We start from the raw sequence: 18,499 nt of genomic DNA on the forward strand, positions 1-18,499 counted from the left end.
ACTGTTTGTAAAGTCCCTTGGACCTGTATAATATGGTTGCAATAAACCCAAAACAAATTGATCACTCCAGATCAAAAGTCTAGTCGACATATATTAGCATTGGATGATAATGAGCCCACACCACGAATAAACATACCATATCAAACCAAACACCACCTGCAAAGTTAGACTGACTTTTCCCCTGGTTCTTAAACCCAACACTCTCATAGAAATTCACCAAATAGTCATGCGCAATAAGGACAACCTTGTTCGCCCCGAAAGATCCTCTCCCAAGATGCTCAAGGTATGCCCGGACGAGAGCTCTTCCAACCCTCTTGCCTTGATACTCCGGCGAAATAGCCACAGAGTGAATTGCAATGTTGTCACCATACTTGTGATTCCCAATTAGTTCATCATTGACAAAGACCGGTTCACCATCCAGTGATCGCCAATTCTCCGGCATTGACATCGATCCGTCGGTGATACGTGAATAAGGAGATCGCACTGCAATGACATGTCCAATGAGTGTAGGTGAAGCTGGGTCTTGCTCATTCTCAACAAAGAGTCCCAGGCATAGCTCCGGGCATGCTCCCAAGCGATAGCAGAACTTGTTTCGTGTTAGAGGAAGCAATCTTCGGAATTGCTTATTTGCCTCAGATCTGGCTCTGGCTTACCTTTTCCTCGGAGCATCGCTCCGGCTCTATAAAGGCTTTCTCGACGGCTACGCAGATCTTCACGTCTTCCTTGTTCAGAGTCCGGGTGAAAGCATTGGCTCCTCCGAGGCTCGGGATGTGAATGTTGGTTTGGTTCATGTTGGGAGGCTTGGATTGACTGATGAGAACATGCGAACAGGTTATAAATTCGAATTGAAAACAACAAAGATAGAAACAATTGTTTAATGAGTCAAGGGTATTTCTATATCGGTGGGTGGAGTAAACCGGAGTATTCGGGCCGGAGTGTTCGGCGTGGATCACCTAGTGGAGGACCTCAAATGTGAAATCCGGAGAAAAAGTGGACATTGGATCTTATTGATGCATTGATTAGAGATGATCTGACGCTCTATTAGCTACACCGCTACTGTATATCGTGGCCAATAGCAATCATTCCAGGAATCATGTTATCGGCTGTATATCTAAGCTAAATCTGGGGAAGAAAAATGCTGTCATTTTTTAGTTGTTGTTTGGCAAAAGCCTAGTCTTACATTTATAGGATAGGAGATGAGATAATGTACAGATTCACTTGCTAATATTACATACTGGCGCTTTCAGCCATTCACAGTTTGGCCAACAAGGACTGAACAAACGTGTGGAGTCCATCCAACGGCACATCCTCCTTCACGTCGAGCCGACGGCACTGCACCTCCAAAGTCTGTTTCTTCTTCCACCCATTGCCAACAACAATAATAATAGGGTACCCAATCAAGTCCGCATCTCCAAGTTTCCAGCCCATGCCCTTGTCCCGGTCATCAAGGATAGCATCCACAGGCGCTGCAGTGTTGCCGGTAAGACTATCATACACCTGATCGGCAACAGTCTCCAGTCCCTTCCCCGAGACTACCACAACCTCGTAGGGCGCAATAACACGCGGCCAATTGAGTCCCTTAGAATCGGCAAGTCGGTTCGCCACTGCGGAGATCATACGCGAAACACCGATACCGTGACATCCCATCTGCATAGGTACGATCTGTTCCTTGGCAGAAGCCTTCGCACCTAGATCCATATCCGAAGATTCCTCGAGAAGAGCGGAGTTGACAGACACAGACGCGTTTAGTACTTTGCTGTACCGCGTTCCCAAGTGGAATGTGTGTCCTAGTTCAACGGCAGAGTGGCTAGTCAGCGATCCATCCACGCACTGCGAGCAATGGTCTCCGTCATGAACGCGGACAAGGCTGAGTTTGTTTGAAGTCTCGGGGAATCGGTCCAGCTTGGAGTAATCTATGTCCGAGGCTGTGCAGCCAACTTCCTGGAGCAGATCACTGAGCGGCGGGCGCTGGTATACCCGAACCTGTGAGTCATAAAGATCCAACACACGCGGCTTATGCGTGGAGGACTTGTTTGCCTTTACGTGGGCGGTCCATCGCTCTAATGGGTTCTCCACGCTCAGGTCGAGGTCAATACCAGCGGCGGTCGCTACTGCCTTGACGGCGTGTGAGTTGACATGCCGCTCGACGGGCTCCGTCGCGCCATTTTGCATCGAGAATTTGGGGTACCAGCTCCGCACGAGGGTATTGCTATCGTGAGAGATAGCCATCCACATGCCAGTTGAGATTGTTGGTCCACCTTCGACAACTGCATCATCGGTCTGGAAACCAGGTGTCATGGTCTCTTCGGACTCCTCAGCGATGTGCGCCTTGCCGTCTGCGAGTTCTTCGTTGTAAACATGGTCACAGTGCGAGCAGCTGACCACCTCGTCCTCGCCCTTCGGACTGATGAAGTGGTACTCATGGCTCAATGAGCCGCCCATATTTCCCGAGTCTGCTGCCGCGACGAGGTAGGGGATCTTGAGTTCGTTAAATAATTCTGTGTAGGCATTTTTGACTGCATCATATGTTTTCATTGCTTCGGTCAGACTGTAGTCGAATGTATAGAGGTCTTTCATGACGAACTCTCGCCCACGAAGCAGGCCCTGTCTGGGCCGGGCCTCATCTCTGTACTTCCGCGCTTTACGATTCTGTCAGTGAGCTTCATAAAAATGGACAAAAAAAGAGTCTCACTGATTTGATATACCCGCAGAGGCAGGCTCTTGTATGATGTTGTCAGATTCCCCACAAGTGTAGTGATCTCCTCCTCGTGTGTTGGGGCCAGGAGAAAAGGAGTGTCTTTCCGATCATTGAATCGGAACAGCTATGATCCATGTTAGTGACATTATGCAATACAGTGGGTATGATCAACTCACTTCTGAGCCATCGGTCAGTCTGCCAGACTGTGCCCAGAGCTCTTGTGAGGATATTGAGGACAATGAGACCTTGGATGCGCCTAGTTTTGATTTAGTTGCCATCCCATGATATAGACAGGGTATATTACATACCGAGAGAGCGCATATGCTTGTCAATCAGACGCTCTAGTTTATCTTGAACACGTAGACCAAGTGGGAGCATATGAAACACCCCAGAGTATGCCTGGAGACCGTCAGTGATATTTACTTGTACATAAAGATGTGACTTCTCACCTGTCGAAGGAATCCACCTCGGACTAGCAGGTCATTGGCATCCTCTAGATCTCTGTTAACATCTGGTGATAGTCAATCCCTATCGAGTTTCCGAATGGCGTACCATTTTCACCATCAACGGGCTTCTTGGAAATTCCACCAGTAGGAATCCATATGTTTGAAACGCGGCTTCTACCGTCAACCTACACTGAGTCAGTACTCACTGTCAAGCACATTCAACCAATCTTTTGGAAGGACGTACGTGAAGATTGCATTGCTGAATGCGCAGGCTCAAGGCTAGCCGCCGCCCGGCTATGCGCCCGGATAGAGGTCGTAGCCCAGAAATCATCGATCAAGGCAGCTTAAGGCGTCGAAATTAATTATTTTCGCAATTGAACCGCTGGCTGAACACAAAATAAATTGTAGAGCAAGCCGAGTCTCCCTTCTCCGATGTTTCTTATCGGGTTGGTCCGAGCGCCCCGATAACGCCGCAAAAGATTTCTCCGTTTAATTTTCTTTCCTCCATCAGTCAACCCTAAACACAATACACCATGGCTACAGGGAAAGGAAAGCGCTCTTCGAGCGCAAATGAGAGTGCTCCCGCGACGAGCATCTCGGCTCCCGCTGCCGAACCTCTGCCATTCATGCCGGACGAGAGTGCCTTCGCAGGTCTACGACAGAAAATCGAACAGCGTTTGAAGAATCAGAGTCAGACCACCGGGAAAGGGAAGAAGGACAATAACAAGCCATCGGCCTCGGCCACCAATGCTTTCGCAAATAAAGGAAAGCAATTTCCCGCCAAGCCCGGCCGCCCTCAGGATTCTGCGCAAGGCAAGAAGCGAGATCGCAACGGCGAGGTAATTGCTCGCGAGCAGAACAAGGATGGAATGAAAAAGCAGGAAAAGCCCAAAGCTGGCAAGAAGAGCAACGATGACGAGACATTGCGCCAAGAAATTCTAGCTATGGGTGGTACCGAGGAGGATCTTGATCTTCTTGCCGGTGTTGAGTCCGAGTCTGAGGTTGAGGGCGAGTCTGGCAAGGTTGACGACGATCTTCGGAAACAGCTCTCTAGTATGTTGGAAGCTTCAGGGCACGTCGTGCCTGAGGATCTAGCGGATGACGAAGTCGAAGAGGAGATAGAGAGTGAGGAGGATATCGAGGACAGCGAAGACAATGCAGAGAGCAGCGGGCCAGAATCTGATATTGAGGAAGCCCCCGCCTCGAAGACAAAAGAGTCTGAATCTGTGGTGCCGAAGGAGTACCTGAAGCTGGTAAGACTGAACCGGCCTAGCACCACAACCCTTTTGCTAACATGATCATTATAGAACGTTCTTCCTCGGTCCGACTGGTACAATATCCCTATGCCCTCCTCCGCCGGCGACACGAAACATATGAACGCCTTGCCCCGCCACCTGATGGAGCGCGTTCACGAGCTGGCCAACAAATTGCTGCAGGAAGAAAATGAGGAGTATGCGGCGGCCCAGAGGGCATCTGCTTCTTCTTCCCACAAGTTCTACTCGACCATTATGACGTCTGGTACCCTGAGTGATAAAATTTCCGCCTTGACTCTTAACGTTCAAGAGTCGCCCCTGCACAACACCAAGGCACTGGAGACTTTGATTAGTCTCGGAAAGAAGCGCAGCCGTGCGCAGGCAGTTGAAGTTTTGCGGTCATTAAAGGATATGTTCGCCCAGGGTACCTTGCTGCCCAGCGACCGACGATTGAAGTCTTTCACTAATCAACCTGGGCTCGTCGCCGCATTCCAAGGTGCCGGTGGGCGGTGGAACGAGAAAGACCCTCTTCCGGGTGGTTTGAAAAAGAGCGACCTGATTGTGTGGGCTTTTGAAAACATCGTAAAAGATCAATTCTTCGAAGTTATTAAGATTCTCGAAATTTGGTGCAATGACGAGATCGAATTCTCACGGACCCGGGCCGTCAGTTATGTCTACGAACTTCTCAAGGAGAAGCCCGAGCAGGAGACCAATCTTCTGCGACTTTTGGTCAATAAGCTTGGTGACCCGGGCAAGAAAATTGCGTCTCGGGCATCATACCTGTTACTACAACTGATGCAGTCGCATCCTATGATGAAGCCAATCATCATCAAGTCAGTGGAAGAAGTGCTATTCCGGCCTGGTCAGAGCTCCCACGCCAAGTACTATGCTGTTATTACTCTTAACCAGACTATTTTGAGACTGAAGGAAGAGAAAGTGGCTGCTCAGCTGCTGGACATTTACTTTGGACTGTTCCTTGTGCTTTTGAAGCCCTCCCACCAGCCTACCGATGGAAAACCTGCCCACAAGGGTAAGACTGCCCCCAAGGGCAAATACAACAAGCATGGAAAGGGATCGAAGGGCAAAGGCGACGACGATGCTGCCAAAGGACAGGCCCAGGACGACGAAATGCGGGAGAAGCTAATCTCCGGTGTCTTGACCGGTGTCAACCGTGCTTATCCTTTCACTGACTCTGATTCCGAACGGTATGTTTTCTTTACACTCTACTCCCCTATGCAAGGTACTAACTTCTACTAGCATGTCGAAGCACCTCGACACCCTGTTCCGTATCACACACTCCTCGAACTTCAACACCAGTATCCAAGCTCTCATGCTGATTCAACAGCTCACGGTGTCTAACCAAGTCTCCGGCGATCGCTTCTACCGCACTCTGTACGAGTCCTTGCTCGACCCCCGCGTTTCCACCTCATCAAAGCAATCTCTCTACCTCAACCTCCTATACAAGTCTCTCAAGAATGATTTGAACGTCCGCCGAGTCAAGGCATTTGTGAAGCGTCTTGTCCAGGTTCTTGGCATGCACCAACCTTCTTTCATCTGCGGTGTCTTCTTCATGATCCGTGAGCTCGAGAAGACCTTCACCGGCCTTTCATCCTTGGTCGATCAGCCGGAGGAGAACGACGATGATGATGAAGAGGTCTTCCGTGACGTCCTCGATGAGGACGACGAACAGCCGGAAGCCGCTCCTGTTGTTGAAGCCAAGAAGCAGAACAACGTGTACGACCCCCGCAAGCGAGATCCCGAGCACAGCAATGCCGACCGGAGCTGCCTTTGGGAATTGCTGCCTTTTACTTCCCACTTCCATCCTTCCGTGTCTCTTAACGCCACAAATCTGCTTGAGCACAACCCCATGAGTGGCAAGCCAGATCTGACTCTGCACACTCTCACTCACTTCCTCGACCGCTTCGTGTACCGCACGCCCAAGGCCAACGCCAGCTCCCGCGGTGCTTCTATCATGCAGCCCCTGGGTGGTGGTGAAGCCGCCGACCGGTTGGTGGAGGCGGGCAAGAAGACACAGAACCAAGTGCCTCTCAACACCGAAGCCTTCTGGAAGAAGAAGGCCAACGATGTTGCCGCGGAGGATGTCTTCTTCCACGAATACTTCACCCGTGTCAATAAGGACAAGGAGAAGGTGCGTTCCAAGAAGAGCAAGGACGTTGATGACGAAGACAACTCCGACGCAGGCCTTAGCGGAGACGAGGACGAGATCTGGAAAGCGCTCGTCGACTCCCGCCCCGAGCTGGAAGCCGACGAGGACAGCGACGACGACCTGGACATGTCCGATTTGGAATCCGCGTTGGACTCCGAAGAAGATGGCGAAGGCGCAGACGAGGACGAGTCCGACGGTGGGGTTATCTTCAACGACGAGTCCGATGTTCCCTCCGACGAGGAAATGGCCGAGTTCAGCGAACCCGAGGAAGCCGCGCCGGCCGTCAAGACCAAGAAGGCCGCCAAAAAGCCCTCCAAGGAGGTCGAGGAGGACTCTGACGACTTCGATATGGACGTATCAGACGACGATGCCTTTATCGACAGCGACGAAGATCTGCCCTCGGATATGGAATTGGGTGGAGTCGGTCTGGAAGAGCCCGAAAAGCCCGATGCCGCGCCCGAGTCGAACCGCAGCAAGCGCCGCAAGCTCAAGCAGCTTCCTACTTTCGCCTCCGCGGACGACTACGCTGCGCTGTTGGAGGACGAGGACGACGGAATGTAATCTGTTTCACTTTGTACAAAGAGTTCGATTATTCCTTACCCCCCGTGGGGCCAAAATTCTTTTTTTGCATCTGGAGTTGTTACAGGTTGCACACATTCTGCCTTACTATCCCTTTCATTGTTATCTATATCTATTCTATCTACTATCTATTCCGCCTCGGGACCCTGCAGCCAATACCAGCTCTTTGGATAATGCCTAGGACCACCCCTTTCTAGGCAAAATTAGGCAAAAATAGGCAAAAATAGGCAATGCGATACGGCAGCTGTAGCAGTCCAATCACAGCTTATGGATTTGGGTTCAACAAGATCGCAAGGGATACGGAGTACGCCGTGACCATTGAAATAAAAATATCTCAACGTGTATACTAAATATCGCGCATATGTCATAACGTAGGCAACCTTTGGATTGAACACAGCGGGCATCCAAATAAGCTCAGATGTTTTGTGCTTATAAGCGCCCGAAAATCACTCGACACCATACGGAGCATATGGAGTGCGTAGTGTGGACCTTGATGCCATCGCTGTGGGTTCGCACGCAAGATCGGCTGCTGGGGCCGAAGGCCAGAACGTTGGATATTTAATGCTTTTTTACTATTTTAATGTCTCAGTATTCAACGCTTTCTTTGGGATGTCTGTCAGATAATAATATATATCATATGCCACGGCATTGGGGCTGCATGCTCCAGGCAAGGGTCCCTGGCTAGACCATGAGTCAGCGGCACGTGGTACGGGCGTGTAGAAAGTGCCGATCCTTCCATTTGTACTCCGGAGGCAAAGCGAAATCTTCGAAAATGAACTCCCCGAGAGAGATGGACCATGTTTCCACTATTCCATGCTGAATCAATGTTCGCGAGCCATATGCGTGGATTCCACTTCCCGATCTGGATGAATTCATTCGACCAAGCCATCCGCATGCGGGGCCAGTCCACCGGACGCATAGAATAATGGACGATATGATATGCGGGCGCAACCGACTCTGCATGAGGGAAGAAAGCGGATTCGGGATGCCCGTGGAGCTTGGGGGCTCAGTACCATGGACTATGGGATTCATCCAGTCCAGTAGTCAGGATACATGTAGTACTTTGACTTCAGGTCCAGAACTGTTCCTTGGCACAACCCACCGTAAGCCACGGCTGATGCTTCAACTACAGAGGCTGATCTTGGCTCTGGCAACGTCATATCTCTACATTTCGCCTAGTAGCTGAATTTTGATTTTGAATTTCTTTTTTACTTTCCGGATGTTAAAGGCTGTGGAGTCGGAAATGACGGTGTTCTCCAGATAACCATAGAAGTACCATGCGCTGGGATCGCAATACCCGATATGCTGCTATACTAACGTCAAGGTTCTTTTTTTTTCTTTTTTATTTCTCTTTCCCCTTTTCCCTCTCTTCCCTCCATTCATCTTTCCACTCTTCGTTTCAGTTGAGAATTGCATGCAGCTCAGCGAATACCACCTCAGGTACCCGCATTTGCCCTAATCCGTCCAGCACGGATCGCTTCTTCCAACTGGCCGATCACCCAGGACTTGTTCATTTCATTTGAGTGTAAGTGTCTGATTCATCTGTTCAAATAGAAGAAACGATAAACACAAAAGAACAAAATCCGCTCACACGCGACCAGTATCCTATTTATCATCTTCTCGAGCATTGCATGCATCTGCGCATACTCAACTCTCTTGACTCCACCGAGTTCCGACAAAGTCGCGGTTCGTCCGCTCTCTTAAATAAAAATGACTGGTCCGAAAGAATCGCCAAATCTTGCTCCTGTGGGCTGGGACTATGACCGGAACCACAATGGCACCGAGTTGTCTGATATGTCCGAGCAAGAGCCCAAGCTGAAGGACTTCGACATCGAGAGCCAGCCCCGCCGCGGCTCGCAGCATAATGTCACTGCCATCGACTCATTGTCGATGAAGGAAAGTATCGGTCGTCAGATTGACATCGAGTCGGAGAACACAATTAAATACCGGACGTGCAGTTGGCAAAAGGTGCGCTTCGGACCGATACGGATATTAGAGGCTTGACTAATAAATTTTTACAGACCGCTGCATTGCTCTTCTCGGAGTATATCTGTCTGGCTATTATGTCCTTTCCCTGGTCATACTCAATTCTGGGTCTGGTTCCCGGTTTGATCCTGACCGTGGTTATTGCCGCCATTGTCCTGTACACTTCATTGATTACCTGGTATGATATCCCTAACAGCCGCGACCACATGATAAGCCTCGGTGTTAATATTTGTATAGGAGATTCTGTCTGCGACACCCGGAAGTCCGCGATGTTTGCGACATCGGTCAGTATCTGTTCTGGGACTCCAAGATTGCGTGGTGGGCCACAGCATTCATGTTCCTCCTGAACAACACTTTCATTCAGGGCCTGCACTGTGTGGTGGGTGCCGAGTACTTGAACACGATGTCAAACGGTGCAGTATGCACAATTGTCTTCTCAATAATCGTCGCCATCATTTCCTGGTGTTTCTCGCTGCCCCGCACATTCGACACGTTATCCAAAGTCGCAACCCTCTCAGCATTTTTTACCTTCGTCTCCGTCGTCCTGGCTGCCGTATTTGCTGGTGTCGAAGACCATCCGGCAGGATACACGCCCGCACTGGGAGACCCCACCGTGCTTGCCGTCCCGCTCAAGGGCACAACATTTATCCAAGGCATGAATGCCTTTTTGAACATTAGCTACACCTTCATCGGCCAAATCACCCTCCCCAGTTTCATTGCCGAGATGAAAGAGCCCCGCGACTTCTGGAAGTCAGTAACAGCCGTGACAATCGCGGAGATCATCGTCTTCAGCGTCATCGGTGCAGTCACATACGTCTACGTCGGCAACCAATACATGGTTGCGCCGGCCTTCGGTTCCCTCGGCGACGACGTTTACAAGAAGGTCTCCTTCTCTTTCATGATACCGACCATCATTTTCCTGGGCGTGCTGTACGCCTCCGTCTCGGCCCGTTTCATCTTCTTCCGCCTATTCGAGGGCACCCGGCACAAGGGCAACAACACCGTCATTGGCTGGGCTGCTTGGGGTGGAATCCTTGCTGCGCTTTGGGTCGCAGCCTTTATCATTGCCGAAGTCATTCCCTTCTTCTCCGACTTGTTGTCCATTATGAGCGCCCTCTTTGACTCTTTCTTCGGCTTCATTTTTTGGGGTACCGCTTATATCCGCATGCGCTCGGAGGATTACGGACCCCGTTTCTTTATGGTTCGTGGAATTCGAGGCTGGCTCGGATTCATTTTTAACGTCTTTTTGATTGTTGTTGGTTTCTTCTTCTTGGGACCTGGGACATACGTAAGTGATGAGTCCTTGTTTGGCTTGGCTTGTTGGTATTTCTTATGCTCCTGCTAACACATATTCCTTCTAGGCTGCTGTTATGTCCGTCGTCACCAGCTACGATGAGGGCACTGTTCGCGGCGTTTTCACGTGTGCCAGCAATGGACTATAAACCCCCTGCAGGGCGGGGGGTTTGTAAAAAGTTTTGTCTTCATCTTGGCATTGAATCTGTTGTGTACGTTGTTTCCAATACACCGGGTCATTGACTCCGGTGATTTCATGACTGATGACCGAGAAGGGAAGTGGTCGATATACACATACGACTTGACCACGTTTGGGGTATAGAACTGTTTTTCGGATGGACGCGGATGGATTTCAATGCTGTGTATAGCTTCATGGAAAGGGACGGGTTTTGGGATATGCTCCCCTTATGTGTATATTTTATCCCTGCATTCTTTACAGCAGTTGCACCTTTCAATTCAATGCAGATGGTCGGCCTAGAGGTTGCAATTTCGCTCTCCGGGTTTGATTTGACATCGCCGCGGCAATACTCCGATGGCCTTTTGGTCTACCAATCAATGTAGCCATGAACCTCAATTGCCTTCGGCGCAAGGTGTGGACGATAATTCGCCGATAATACTTCAATGGCTAGCCTCTTATATGTTGAAACAGACCAGCGATATAACCTACAGTCTGCAAGAAGTGTACGTCCAAATTGGGCAATCAGCTAATCCCCGATCGCCTATCAACACGTGACTTTCCCGCTCGGCTTCCCCGACGGCGAATTGGTGACTTCTAGCAGCTCATTTCTTTCTCTTCTTCTCTTTTCTTTTGTCAATTCAATTCTTCAGCATTGATTCACCATGTCAAGCGTCCGTATTCTCACACGAGGTGTTGACCTCGCCGCCGCGAGGGCCGCTACCCTTAACCTTCCCCGCGCCTCTATCGGCTCCACCGTACTTCGGCGAGAGCTCTCCTCCGCGGCTATCGTACGACCAACAGTCCGTCGATCATTGAAAGCCAATGCACTAGTCACAGACGTAGCTTCACGTGCTGCGAACCAGGCCGTGCGGTATGCCTCTAGCTCCAGCGAGCCCCTCAGCAAGACACAGCTCTATGACTTGCACCTGGAGCACGGTGCTAAGATGGTGCCCTTTGCCGGGTTCGACATGCCTTTGCAGTACGCGGACCTGAGCCATGTGGAAAGCCACATGTGGACTCGCGAGAAGGCCAGTCTTTTCGATGTTAGCCACATGTAAGTGAATCATCTCCGAGCCAAAACAAACCGCAATGGCTAACCAAGTTCCTCACCTAGGGTTCAGCATCAACTCAGCGGCCCCGGAGCCATTGATCTCCTGAAGAAGGTGACTCCTTCGTCAGTAGACAAGTTAGCTCCGAACAGCTCTACCCTCTCCTGCCTCCTTGAAGAAGGCACCGGTGGTATTGTCGACGACTGCGTTATCACCCGCCGCGGCGAAGACAGCTTCTACTTCGTTACGAACGCCGGCCGCCGCGCAGAGGATTTGGCCTTTCTGAGCGCCGAGATCGACGCCTACCGCTCCAAGCACGGAGCCGACAGCATCAAGTGGGAGATCCTCGCTGACCGCGCGCTGGTCGCGCTGCAAGGACCCCTCGCCGCCTCTGTCCTTCAACCCCTCATCAACACCGCAAACACTCCCTCCTCCGAAACCGACCTGAGCACCCTCTACTTCGGCAATTGCCGCGAGCTGTACCTCACCCTCCCAGACGGCAGCGCAACTGCACACCCACTCCTCATCTCCCGCACCGGCTACACCGGCGAAGACGGCTTCGAGATCTCCATCCCGACCTCCGGCGCCCCATCCCTACCCCGACAAGTCACCGAGCTCCTTCTCACCGACAGCAGCAAATCTCGTCTCGCCGGTCTGGCAGCCCGTGACTCCCTCCGTCTCGAGGCAGGCATGTGTCTCTACGGACACGACATCACCACTGCGCAAACCCCGCCCGCCGCAGCCCTTGGCTGGATCGTCGGCCGTGATCGTCGCGATCCTGTATCTGCTACCTTCAACGGCGCTTCCGTTATCCTCTCCCAACTCGCCAGCCCGAAGACTATCCCCCAGCGCCGCGTCGGATTAACTGTTGAGAAGGGGCCCCCAGCTCGCGAGGGCGCTCTCGTCCTTGATATCTCTGACCCGGCGAATCCTGTCGAAGTCGGCGTTATCACTTCCGGCCTGCCCAGTCCGTCGCTTGGCGGTGCCAATATTGCTATGGGGTATGTCAACCAAGGGCTTCACAAAAAGGGTACCGAGCTGGCTGTTAAGGTCCGCAATAAGGTCCGCAAGGCTACTGTCGTCGGTATGCCTTGGATTACCAGCAAGTTCCACCGTCCTCCTCAGTAGAGGGTAGAAGGTGTCGACAACTCCTCTAATTTTATATTGGTTTTGTTCCTTTCTTAAATGCAGGGACTCATGCGAAATACTAGCGTTTTGATTTATTATTTGGCCTTTGTATATATGTTTCCGATCTTATGACTGATATTCATCACATCAAAATATTCTTTTCTTTCTTGTCATAGTTCACACAAATTTGTATCATGACTATCATTTTTCAATGCCTACAGAGTCACAATCAACCTACCAAGTCAACATGATTATCAAGATGCAAAGCACCAAGCTGCCCACTTTCAACAACACTCTCCCACCTACGATAATTCACATCCTCATCCCCACCACCACTCCCAGCCTCCGGCGCCAAAGAAGGCGGTAAATCCTCCAGTCCAGTCCCCCAAGCACTCTCCTCCTTCCCAAGAACAAGAACCAACTCCCTCCCCTCAGCGAAGAAATCATGCCCAATCCAATTCCGCGTATAAGGCACGCCATCCAGGGTCGCAGACTGAATAAAGCCATTCCCACCCGCGGCAGCGCCAGTAGCATTAGCCGTGTTATACTCCGCCCAATTCACCGTGCGCAGCGTTGCCGTTTTCCCCGTCAGCGGGGAGACAATACTGACAGACTCGAAGAACGGCACTGTGAGGAGGTACACGCTCTGTCCTGGGTTCGGGAATAGTCCCATCATCGCCATGGCGACGAACGAGCCCATGGCGCCTGAGTCGTCGTTGCCTGGGAGTCCGGCTGGCGTTGGCGAGAAGTAGTCTGGGATGTAGGCGCGCACGCGGGAGGTGGATTTTGCTGGACGGCCGGCGTAGTGGTATTGGAAGACGGTTAGGAAGGCGGGCTCGTTGCCGATGTAGGTTATGTTTCGGTCGTGGAGGTAGTCGAGGCGGGTGACGAAGTTTGTGGGGCCGCCGAGAAGGGTTATTAGGGTTTGCATGTCGTGGGGGACGAAGCTGGGATAGTTAGAAGGGGTGGGAATAAAGGTCTTCATTTGTTGGGGGAAGCGGGCTTACAATTGATACTCCCAGATGCTGGATTCGAAGGTTTCGCCCGCGGTGTTTTGCAGTGAGCAGGCGTGTCCGCTCTCGTCGATGTTCGAGCACGCGAGGGGATCTTGGACGCCCCATGTTCCATTAATATGCTTTGGCTGGAAGAAACCAGTGAAGCCAGTGTCCCTTCCTCTCCAGAAAGAGGCCTGGTTTGGTTTGAATAAGTTTTGCCAGTATCGTGATCTTTTCTCGTACCGCTCTGCATCGGCCGTCTTGTTCATGCCTCGAGCCATTTGCGCGATGGCGAAGTCGTTGTAGGAATACTCGAGTGTGCGTGAGACGCTGCGCGTCATTGTGCCGAACCCTTCGTAGTCGAAGTCTTCCACAGGGATATAATGTAACTCTTTCCAGCTGCGTAGACCGCCACGGCCTTCGCTGGACCAGTCGTACGGTTCCTCCTCAGCGTCCTTTTGCACAGCTGCATACCCGGCATCCCAATCAATGCCATCTCTGAGACCTTTCAGGTAGACATCTGCCAGGACATTGTCGGCATTAGAACCGCCTTGTGTATATCCTTTGCATAGTGACATGCGGCAGTCCGGCAGCCAGCCTAGGTGGCGCTGGGTATCGATGAGTGATCGCACCATTTGCATTACCGAGGAAGGATCGAAGATAGTGAGGAATGGGATCTGGGAACGGAAAGAATCCCAAAGACAATAGAACGAATCAAAGTAAGGCTCACTGCTCTGCCAGAGCGGGTTCTCGCCTGTGTAGTTCTGGGGGTTGATCATAGTCCGATAGATTCCACTGTAGAAATTGGACAGAACGGATGAATCGATGTTTGTTCGTGAGACACGGATCGGGCGCATCTTCTCGGTCCATTTTTCGACTGCTATCTGGTGGGTTGCGTTGAAGTCAAAGTTTGGAATCTCAGACTCTGCATGAGCGCACGCTTGCTCTGTGCTCATGAAGCTGACGCCAACTCGAGCGAGGACCGTGTTGTCTGCGGCGGACTCAAAGCGGACAAATCCACCACCCTACGGAATGTCAATCCTTGTCTCTATATAAAAGAAAGGGTTTCGACTCACTGGAAGCGGGTACCCATTGATACTGCGGGAGATTTTCAAATCATGAACATCAGCACTGGCACGAGAATTGACAAAGATGCCACTATCTCGCTGGGCTGCAGGGCTTTTGAAGTCCGCACAGAAATGTAACATGTACGATCCCGATCCAAAGCTAGGAGCGAACCTCGCATCACCGGTCATTCGATTTGTTGTGTTATCCACCGAGATAGTCGCATTGTCCTGGCGGGAGTTCGACAGATCGGTAAGGTCCAGCAAAATCAATGGACTGGTGGTGTTATCACTTGGGAACTGGAAGCGAAACAGAGACGTATGGTGCGCAGTTGTCATATCAACTCGGACCCCTGATGCCAGCTCTATAGCAAAGTATCCCGGACGCGCCTGCACGGAGTCGGGCTTATACTTCGTTTTCCGTTGGTTCTTCGGATAGACACAGCCATTGACATCATCGCCGGCGCATTTTGCATAGGGAAAGAGAGGGAAATTCCCTAACGAAGGACTGCCGCCAGTGCCGGAGTCGTGCATGCTGGAGAATCCGGTGACGCTGCCGCCCTCGTGGGCGAAACCTCCTTGGTTGCTTTCTGAGTCTGTATCGGCGACGGCTTTCGCCATGCCGTATGGAAGCGAGGCTCCTGGAAACACATTTCCTGTGGAGAATTGGTCAGTAGCATGAATTTGACTGATAATTTGACTGATTTAGCTGTTGAACTTACCTCCGTTGGCACTACCAATCAAGGGATTGATGTATTGTAGAACATCATAATCTTCCAATAGAGGGGTGTCTGCGGCATTAACTAGGATGCGACTGGTTGAAAATAACGACAGTAACAAATATGGTAGCATGATCTAGGTTGAATAAAGATGATCGACGCGTCGGAAAGGCTAGTATTTAGGTAACCCTTCATCCGCAACTGCCTGGAATGCGTGCCCCTGGCGATCCCTGTCTGTTACATTACATTATGCATATTCCCGTATGTGGATCCGGGGATAGGCTCTCATGTTTTCGAGAGTATGTAGTGCAAGGATGTACTGGAGGTTGATTGGTGAGACTCGTGTGTCCAGAACGTTAGGATTGAGAAACAGTCCAAAACAAGCGAGATTAATCTAGTAAGACTTTGCCGCAATAGGCTTCATGAGTATTCATCAAAAGCCTAATTTCTTGCAAGCATACTCAAAGGAAGAAAGATAGCATATTTCGCCAAAGGTAGGTCTCATTCTGGCAAAAGAATAAGACAGAAAGCACCGTGTCTTCACCTGGCTATGCCGATTTATCAAGTAAAGAGAGCTATATATATATATATAGGCCGCATCCACCATCGTGTTTCGCCATATTCTTCTTTTGTATCCCCGGATACCGGCTTCCACGACAACATTTATAGCAATTTGTCCGACCTTGCCATACCAAACAGCGTAACTCGGACTCCCGGTTAGCATCTGTTCTCTTTAAGCTTTCTCGGGGTATGATCATAGCTTAGTGCTTTCCTCCTTCGTCAACTGCATTGGCGGGACACCGGTATCGTGTTCCCAAACCAACTTGTCAATGCGCCCATTGTCGTTGCATTCAAACACGGCTTTCCAGAAAGGTGCCGCTTGGTCCCAGCCCACCCAGCGGCCACGTCTAGATAACTCATTCCGTGGAAGTAACCAAGTGAAGGTGTCATCTTCATAGTGTTCAAGTTGGAACTTTTCTGACTCCAGCCCTTGCAGCCTCCAGTAAAGCTTGTTGTCCACCAAATTCACAACAATCTTGAACACATTGATATTATCCCAGTAAGTACCGACATACTCCTCTAGTGCTCTAGGTGATGTTCCGTTCTTTCGAGCCGAGCCTAGCTCTCCCACCAGTGCTGGATACCACTTCAAGCTCTCAGCGACCGAGATGTGGGCTGCTTCGATGTAATCATTTCTCTCTGATTCTGGAACCTCGAGCAGCTCTTCAAGGATGAGTTGGCCAACCCAGTCAGGAACATCATTTAGGGCCAAAGAGTTAGACAGTACAACAATAACACTGTCAGTGTCTGGAAGTAGAATCACAATTGCGAGGGCGCCAGGTAGGCTGCCCTGGTGGAAGAGAATGAGCTGTGAGGGAACGCCTTTCCCAACGGTAGGCATGCCATTGGACATCAGACCAGGATTGATTCCGATATGACCTAGCCGATTGGGAAGCTGGGCTCTGACCCATCCGAGTGCGTATGATAGCTCGTTCCTCGAGGGTGGATCCATAGGAATTTTGGCGGAAGTGAGATGAGAAACTTGTTTGAAGGGAGAGTCTTTGGTCGCTCCCTTCCCGGTGATGAATTGATCTTCAAAGCTAGCGGTGAACGTTTTGTATAACTCCAAAAGATCACGGATACAGGACCACGCGCCACCACTTGGTCCACCAAACCAATCTTGGCCTCCCTTAGGGCAAGGAATAGGAGTAGTGGATCCATCATCAAGTGCGTTGTAGCACTGAGTGACATTTTGGGTGCCCGGAGGTGGAGATTTAAGGTAGGTTCGATCCAAGCCGAGAGGATCGAGAATACGGCTCTGTACAAACTCAAACCACGAAATGCCACTGACTTCCTCGATGACATAACCTGCAAGGTTATATTGAAGATTGTTATAGGACATTCCTGTCCGGAACGGAAGAACCCGCGGCTGTGAATTGATGTATTTCAGTCCATCCTTTCCTGGAATGAGAACGTTGTTCTCGGTACCGAGGACCACATTACCAGCCCAAGCCATGCCTGATCGATGAGATAGGATGTCCGTGATAGTCAAGTGATTCTGCAGCGTCTCGTCGCTTGAATCAAAGGATGGAAGAACGTCCTTCACTAGTGTATCCCAGGTGAGTTTACCCTCGTCGACAAGAATCGCCATCGCAGAGGCAGTCAAAGCCTTTGTCAACGAACATATGGGAAATATTGTTTCCTCAGTGACGGGTAGACCAGCTGCTGTGTCTCGGACGCCAAAACTTGACTCGTAAACAGTGTTTCCGCTCGACATGACTGCGAGCGAGAGCCCTGGGGTCCCGCCGATGCGCATCAAATCTTCGATGGTGGACCGCAAGCGATCCAGTCGTTCCGGGAGTTCTGCCATTCTGAATGCTGCTCGGGATAATGCGACCGTTACGGAGTAGAGTGAGGAGGTCGACTAAGATAGATTGTGTAGAGGGGGTGCAATCGCGACTATGAAATGATTGGCTATTCCTATAGTTATACCCGCTTTTCCCACCACCCTACAATACAACATAGTCTCCTTATCAAGTCAGCTGATCTGATACCATGAAGCTATTTAGAGATTACATGATCACCTGATCTGTCACTATGAAGTAATTGAAATTAATTCTACCACCATTAATGATAGAGATAATTTAACTCTGGAAATGACAATTGAATGCTGGATGGTAGACAATATATAATTGATTAAATGCGACCGGTATTTAATGCTAGCTATAGCTTGATTGTACAAAGAAGTTGAGGTAAGGACTCAGCGGGGTGTGGCAGTTTTCAACAACTACCAGCGCGGGACAGGGGAATACGAGAGAATCACCAATCAGAATGCGACAAAGTTCGAGCATAGAAAAGGAACACCGGGGGGGGGGGGGGGGAAATGAAACAGTCCACCCCTCCCAGTATCCAAAACAAACACATTTTTAAATAAATAAAATAA

The 18,499-nt window shown here is 50.6% G+C and overlaps 7 protein-coding genes across 7 annotated transcripts; 3 read left to right on the forward strand and 4 right to left on the reverse strand.

Moving 5' to 3' along the window:
- Window positions 1-61: 61 nt before the first annotated feature.
- Window positions 62-791, reverse strand: LCP9604111_8665 (uncharacterized protein; the record flags this gene model as incomplete). The annotated part of the gene is made up of 3 exons (XM_039076833.1): window positions 62-79; window positions 137-586; window positions 654-791. The coding sequence occupies 3 exons, from the start codon at window positions 789-791 to the stop codon at window positions 62-64; spliced, it is 606 nt and encodes a 201-aa protein (XP_038925409.1).
- A 460-nt stretch (window positions 792-1,251) lies between these two features.
- On the reverse strand, window positions 1,252-3,475 carry LCP9604111_8666 (putative proline--tRNA ligase AIM10; the record flags this gene model as incomplete). Its single annotated transcript, XM_039076834.1, has 7 exons — window positions 1,252-2,639; window positions 2,693-2,822; window positions 2,875-2,954; window positions 3,007-3,097; window positions 3,148-3,191; window positions 3,251-3,329; window positions 3,389-3,475. The coding sequence occupies 7 exons, from the start codon at window positions 3,473-3,475 to the stop codon at window positions 1,252-1,254; spliced, it is 1,899 nt and encodes a 632-aa protein (XP_038925410.1).
- Window positions 3,476-3,677: 202 nt separating this feature from the next.
- On the forward strand, window positions 3,678-7,125 carry LCP9604111_8667 (RNA-binding ribosome biosynthesis protein MAK21; the record flags this gene model as incomplete). The annotated part of the gene is made up of 3 exons (XM_039076835.1): window positions 3,678-4,397; window positions 4,452-5,602; window positions 5,655-7,125. 3 exons carry the CDS (start codon window positions 3,678-3,680, stop codon window positions 7,123-7,125), a joined length of 3,342 nt encoding a protein of 1,113 aa, XP_038925411.1.
- Window positions 7,126-8,853: 1,728 nt separating this feature from the next.
- Window positions 8,854-10,571, forward strand: LCP9604111_8668 (putative neutral amino acid permease; the record flags this gene model as incomplete). Its single annotated transcript, XM_039076836.1, has 4 exons — window positions 8,854-9,111; window positions 9,165-9,307; window positions 9,367-10,417; window positions 10,491-10,571. The coding sequence occupies 4 exons, from the start codon at window positions 8,854-8,856 to the stop codon at window positions 10,569-10,571; spliced, it is 1,533 nt and encodes a 510-aa protein (XP_038925412.1).
- A 691-nt stretch (window positions 10,572-11,262) lies between these two features.
- On the forward strand, window positions 11,263-12,777 carry LCP9604111_8669 (glycine decarboxylase subunit T; the record flags this gene model as incomplete). Its single annotated transcript, XM_039076837.1, has 2 exons — window positions 11,263-11,654; window positions 11,715-12,777. 2 exons carry the CDS (start codon window positions 11,263-11,265, stop codon window positions 12,775-12,777), a joined length of 1,455 nt encoding a protein of 484 aa, XP_038925413.1.
- A 229-nt stretch (window positions 12,778-13,006) lies between these two features.
- LCP9604111_8670 (glycoside hydrolase family 92 protein) lies at window positions 13,007-15,688 on the reverse strand (the record flags this gene model as incomplete). Its single annotated transcript, XM_039076839.1, has 4 exons — window positions 13,007-13,724; window positions 13,785-14,797; window positions 14,849-15,492; window positions 15,559-15,688. The coding sequence occupies 4 exons, from the start codon at window positions 15,686-15,688 to the stop codon at window positions 13,007-13,009; spliced, it is 2,505 nt and encodes an 834-aa protein (XP_038925414.1).
- A 621-nt stretch (window positions 15,689-16,309) lies between these two features.
- Window positions 16,310-17,926, reverse strand: LCP9604111_8671 (uncharacterized protein; the record flags this gene model as incomplete). Its single annotated transcript, XM_039076840.1, has 1 exon — window positions 16,310-17,926. The coding sequence occupies one exon, from the start codon at window positions 17,924-17,926 to the stop codon at window positions 16,310-16,312; it is 1,617 nt and encodes a 538-aa protein (XP_038925415.1).
- Window positions 17,927-18,499: the final 573 nt, after the last annotated feature.

This window comes from Penicillium roqueforti (genome assembly GCF_015533775.1).
Source record: "Penicillium roqueforti strain LCP96 04111 chromosome Unknown scaffold_35, whole genome shotgun sequence".
Lineage (NCBI taxonomy): Eukaryota > Fungi > Ascomycota > Eurotiomycetes > Eurotiales > Aspergillaceae > Penicillium > Penicillium roqueforti.